The 6,497-nt window shown below is 33.5% G+C and overlaps 1 protein-coding gene across 1 annotated transcript; it reads right to left on the bottom strand.

The window, feature by feature from the left end:
• Positions 1-379: 379 nt before the first annotated feature.
• Positions 380-1,513, bottom strand: LOC127835955 (FMRFamide receptor-like). Its single transcript, XM_052362374.1, has one exon. The coding sequence runs from the start codon at positions 1,511-1,513 to the stop codon at positions 380-382; it is 1,134 nt and encodes a 377-aa protein (XP_052218334.1).
• Between the last annotated feature and the right edge of the window lie 4,984 nt (positions 1,514-6,497).

The raw sequence follows: 6,497 nt of genomic DNA on the forward strand, positions 1-6,497 counted from the left end.
GTCTATTTATATACATCGCTAGTGTTTCATTACGTTTAAGTTATACACTGAACTATTTTATCCAGAGACAAACCATCTCTCATGAAACAGTAACTAGTGTGTGCAGTTATTGCATCGGGAAACTTGTTTTGACACTTGATATTTTCAAGGAACGTATTATGATGCTGTATCATAATCACATACAAAGACATTAACATTAACCAGGTATTAATACAAGAAAAACGGTATCGTACTCGGATGGTCTTAGGATAAACCAAGTTCATGTTTATAAAACAGTGATTCTCATCAGTTTCTGACCCACAAGATACTTTGACTCAAAATCGGTTTCTTCAACTGAATGAAATAGTCAAGCACTTACTAAACGATGTGTATGTACAATTCAACAATCGTTGTTGACGTCGTTTTCGTCCGTCAACTGATGAATTGGTACACGTTTAGTCCCTTGATTCCTCAAAAGGAGAACGGACGTTGACTGCTCTATATTGTGCTTTTCGTAGTTGTTCGACGCCATGCATGAAATGTGATCTTTGCATCTTGAGCAAAATACCTCAATAAAAACACAGCGGAATCTGCTGCCAAAACTAATGTACAGAACAATATTGAATGCTAAGGATGAGTAGTAAATCAATAGCGTTATTTGTCCAACAGCTTGGTCCAAGGAAGACAAACCCCCACCAGTTGTCATGTTAATAAGTGTACTACGCAACCTGCTAACATGCGACGGTAAGTTCAACACAAAGAACGATATTGTCACAGCGAACAGCATTTTGGTTACTTTTGCCATTGGATTCCGATTGTTTCTTGTGCTAGGGGCTCTATGATGATTTCGGCGTTTGTAGGACCGAACAAGATCACAGACGATTGCGGTCATCAGCAGGGCGATACAAACGAATGGAAATACTAGCGTTAAGACGGTGTCGGTATACACTAGTCCTTGTACGACATTATAGAGAATAGGATAACTCTCACAAGATGAAGGCGTCATCGCCCAAAACGGAAAATTATACAAAGCGACTGCTGTTAGTCCCAAAGCAGCCACTACTAATTTAGCCTTAGCCGGTGTGCAAATTCGGCTGACAATGAACGGCCGGCAAATGCGAATGTAATTTTCTGCAGTAACGAAAACCACCATCCACACGGAAATGAAACCACAAACGTAAGTCAGAAATACGATAAGCTGACAAACGCCATTTGTGGAACCTAACTCCAGCCGGAATGTTCTCGAAATCCAGGGTATTAGAAGTGTTGTTAGAAATCCGTTGTCAGACATTCCCCTGACGGCCAAAAAGATGCTGCACGAACTGTTCCTCAGTGTCTTGTTCATAAAGATGATTGTTGATAAAGTATTTCCAATCACTCCAATGATGCAAATAATTGGAATGATGTAAAGTTCTATACAACGCGTAATAGGGTGTAAGTCTATTTCATCCGCCGTAATATTCATATACGGTACACCATGGTTTTCCCTCGAAGAGGATTTGTCGGTAACGTTTGACGTGTAGAAGTGCGGCATCATATCCAGACTAATTTAATTTCTATAAAAGAAAATACATTTAACAAAAATGTAAACCTCTATCACCGCAATTAAGTTTTGGTTTCTTAATTATTTGTTTTTTACTGAAATATTTCAAACGACCAAGATCATAAAAAACATACTCAAATTGTGAAAGCACATATTGCATTGGAATTGGAGTCCACACACAAGTTATTTAATATAATGCTTAATAAAAAGATTGAGCTTAATAAAATATTATAACATAAATACTATTTCATGGTGTATTAGTACATGAATTAGGAAGAAACACATCCACAAATGCAACAAAACAAATACGAAGCACTAGTATAGGGATAATACACGTTTTCGAAGGCATGATCATCTGCGGACGCTCGAAAAATCCGTTCCTGCCCGAGTGCACAGCAAGATGACAGGAACGGATTTTGAGAGCGTCCGCATATGATCATGTCCGAGAAATTGTGTATTTTCGCTATTATTGCATAAACCAATTCTCACATATTACCAAAATATATTAAAATATCATTGAAAACAATATATCTTGTTCATTCGCCATCGATAAAATAATTCGATTATTTAATATGACGTCATACAGTTCAAGGTTGTGTTTTACATATGCCTCACTCGTTCATTATCAGAAATGACGAGGTTTAACCTTTTGATAGTCAGTGTTTGATTTCAAATGTGTTTAAACAGTGTATTAATGCAAATTTTAAATGCAGCCGCGCCAAGTAGAAATTAGGAATTATACTGAAATTTACTGGTCGTGACGGATACAAATATCGTAAGAATAACACACGGTTTTCATAGATGTTTCTTACCAAAGACCTATCAATATACAAGTAGTGGATGTATGCTGATAGTTCTTTATTCTTACGTACATACATGTATATCTTATTCCGTTCCAACTACATTTAAAACAAATTAATACTTCCTACATATGGTCACTGAAGTATTTCGAGCATACAGTATGAGCGTTGAAGGTACATAAACACTAACAATTACAGCATAGTCTGTTGAAAGTGTTGAGTAAATAACCATAACTTCATTGACGTTGTCAATACAATAAAGCTGTTGTCAAGACAGTACAGATGGTATAATTTGAAAAGTGGAGTGAAATATTAATTGCCGTGATCCCTGCATGCATGAGGAAACCGGTGCTTATTCAGTTCCCCACTTATACTTTGTCGAAGGCAGAAGTTATTAAAAACGTTAAGGCAAGTAACTTCGCGTGGACGAGTTTATGGAAATGAAAAACACATAACATGGCTTAAACGGCACGTTATTCGCCTTGTTAATACACGATTTCTCCCGTTCAAGCCCTTCTTTTGCCACGTTTTTTAGCACCCCGCCAGAGGGCATTATAGATGCAATAATACACGTTAAAGATTTTAAAAAACTTCTATCAAATTTTCAGCAGACCTTAAATGGGGTTCAACGAATAACTTTATTACATTTTCTTGTCAAAACCAGTTCATAGTATAAACACTTAGTATAGCTTGGTAATTGATTATCATTTTTTTAAGAATTAATTAATTAATTTATTTTTAATTTAATTCTTATTTTTACATTTTCCGTTACTTAACGTGTAAGTATTCCTAATGTTACTTTAGGAAAGTTGGTTTGTAATGAACATTTGACAGCAAAACAATTTATATATACTTTTATATAGGTTTCTGTATTATTCGCCAGTTTATGAATGCAATATTTATTAATTGTACTATGTGTCTTTGGCGTCAATTTACATATTATACGTGACTTTGCGCATGAGTTCATATCAATTTCCGGAACGATTAGGCTTTATTACACCGAATATTTCTTCATTAATAGCAGGTAACCAAACTATTTTTGGGCTTTGTTGCATTAACTTGTTTACGTTTAACAAATGTGTTTCGTATTAATTATATGAAATGGTAAATGGCAACATATTACGTGCAAAAAATACATATTTGATTTAAAAGAATATAACATGCAAATATTTAAATCGCTAAACCAAACTGTTCTTCGAGTTGATGTTTCAAATGATTAATAATACAAATAATTTAGTACTCTCATGTCTTAAAATACAGAAGAAACTTACAATTTAACTCACTTATCTTGTTTGTTTGATAGCAATTATGACTCTTGTTCATCATTTAAATATACCTAAATCCCTATGTCAGACGTTAAATTTCTAAAAGCTATTCAGAATCTTGGTATAAAATCAGCTTCTATAACCGATGTTTTACACATGTTCAAATATTTGAAAGTATGTGTACCGCACACGATATGTCCACTAACATATTGTGTAATCAAATATTTAAACAATAGTGCCACGTGATTTTGCCTCGAGGATGATTTTTCCTTTTTTTAAAAAGGTGACTTTTCCGACCCAAATGGTTAAGTGGGCTAACTCTTCATGAATAACCATTTTAAAGCTATTATATTATTTTCTTTGAATCTAAGTGTTTTTCTAGCGTAGGGAATACGTTAAATACTATTTAACATTAAAACAATGTTAATAAATCTAATGTTAAGATATCTTTGCATGCAATAACGCAGGCAAAAATATAAAAATGTTTCGACATTAGATTTGGTCTGAGGTGGAATATAGGTAAATAATGTATGATTTTTTTTTATTTTAATATGTATTTTATATAGCATGCTTACATATTTTTCAGCACTATATATTAAAAGTTAATTTAGCATACTATTTAATATGTATTGATTGAATATCGCTTTATACGTGTGAACTAAATACAAATCAGAATAATGAGCAGAATGAGTTTCCAAGATATTCGTTCAATTTACTTACCTCTATACCTTCTTAACTCATCACCAGCACGTATTGATCGAAAATTCCCATCACCGATTTTTGCAAATAACGAATACCCAATTGATTTTATGTGTCCGCAGTGTATTTGTATTATTTGTTCAGACTTATCCTTTCGAATATTAGTTCTCAACCAAAACGAACATAATTTTTGTCACCAACTTTAATCTGCATAGCGCGTAAATCGTGAATTTCGAATACGTCTCTTCGAACACCGATAGCTCGTTTATACCAGCAACGCTGTCCCCGTTGCGCAATTATCGGAAAAGGCAGTCAGTGTTTATATTTCTGGTTCAACCACAGAATGTGCTATTGTTTTCTCTGACTTGTAAATTCTCTCTATGCATGGGTATTGGATTTTATCGGCGATATTTAATTATTTAATCGCAGGAATATATTCAGATGCTACCGTTTGTCATATTTTGCCTCAAACAGTGCGTATCATTTGTGTGCTCACCAGTGTTACAAAGCTTCTTATTTATGTATTCCATAGTTTAGTCCACATGTCCATTAATATGTAATTACTATACACGCAGACTCATTATGTCTGAAAATAAGCGATTTACTAGAAGCATAACTATTGTTAATGATTTACAATTCGCATTTCAAGAATTGTTCTGTGTACACTTAAAAACAATATATTTAATAAACAGGTAAAATTTACAAGATGGTAAAATTGGTATAATTGTTATCAGTTTTCTGGCAGATATAAATGGCGATCAATTTATCCGTTGTAATATATGTTTATATGTTTTTCGGCGGATGAGTCAGTGTAAAACTAGGTCCTCGCTCTTGATTGGTATTTGTATTTATGTCGCACATTATATTAGTTTGTCTATTTGTCTTTTGTAATATTTTTAATTACATTTTTTGCTTTTTAAACATTAATGCAGATCGTTGTGTAGTATCGTTCTTAACGACGTGTTGTTTATTTTATTTAGGAAATCAGTAGTGTATATAAATATAAAATATTTTAGAGAGAAAGGATGTTAAACATTAAGTTAAAAACAAGCTAAACAGTTCTAAACATGCTATCCACTTATTAAATGATATAATTCACAGGTCATTTGTAAAGAAATCAAGCAAGTCAAGTCATTCCTCACATCACATGAGTTTGTTTGGATAGCGCATAGTATGCTTAAAACTGTTTCTGGTGTTTCTGTTTTCGTATTACGATGTCAACACCAAGGAGACAAGTGCATATAGGCAACGCTTGACGTGTTATTGCAATTAATCAACAATTCACGCGCAATTGCATTAATGGACTGTTTAGATGGCACTCACAATAACGGAAAATTGCAATGGATGGTGTCTGATATATCATTTTAAGAATAAACATTATTTCGAATTTAAGGCGATCAAGATGTGTTTGTACACATGTTCACGAATAATTGACAGTATGCTTCCTGAGTGCACTTATACCAATTTTCATCGCTGACTTACGCGAATCTGCACACAAATAAATCCGCCAATAAATAAGTACTTAAACAATAAGAATATAGATAACTTAAACAATAAGTATATAGATAAATGTATGTGACATGTCTACATTAATAGACAAATACACTAATACATAAATACATATATACTTATATACGTAAATACACAAACATATGCGGTCAGGAAAGACGGAAAATCAGAGGCGAGAGGCGAGATAACATATGCGACGAACTCCACCGAAGCCGCGCACAGAGCGATGACGAGCGACAAACGGCGGGATAGGCGACGGATGTCGAATTTGGCGCAGGTTCAACCACACATTCCGATATTATGTATACGCATTGAGGCATTTTAACGCGGACTATTTGCGGCTTATAAGAAACGTGGTGTAGTTTATTTGAAATAATTACGTCAAATTTGATACTGTTTGATCTAAACCTGTAAATACTTTTCGAAATTGTACAAATTGGCGTTGTACATTTTTGTTCGAGAGAACATTAAATCCAATACAATTTGGTGAAATTATTGATAGTGATACTACTAATAGTATTTCCTTATATGTAAAGTCGTCATTAATTTTACATTCCGTGCAATATAGCATATAGTATATATTATATGTTTGTCCTTAATGTTGTCATTTTTTTCAAAAGTAAATGAATGAATGAATTTTCTTTCGATACATTTAATTACATGTTTAATTTGGATGTAAAGTATGTCGAAGATTATTTTAAC

Source organism: Dreissena polymorpha, chromosome 6 (genome assembly GCF_020536995.1).
Source record: "Dreissena polymorpha isolate Duluth1 chromosome 6, UMN_Dpol_1.0, whole genome shotgun sequence".
Taxonomy (NCBI): domain Eukaryota; kingdom Metazoa; phylum Mollusca; class Bivalvia; order Myida; family Dreissenidae; genus Dreissena; species Dreissena polymorpha.

Excerpts from the sequence above, each read along its gene's own strand:
- LOC127835955 (XM_052362374.1), bottom strand. The coding sequence starts at position 1,513 with ATGCCGCACTTCTACACGTCAAACGTTACCGACAAATCCTCTTCGAGG.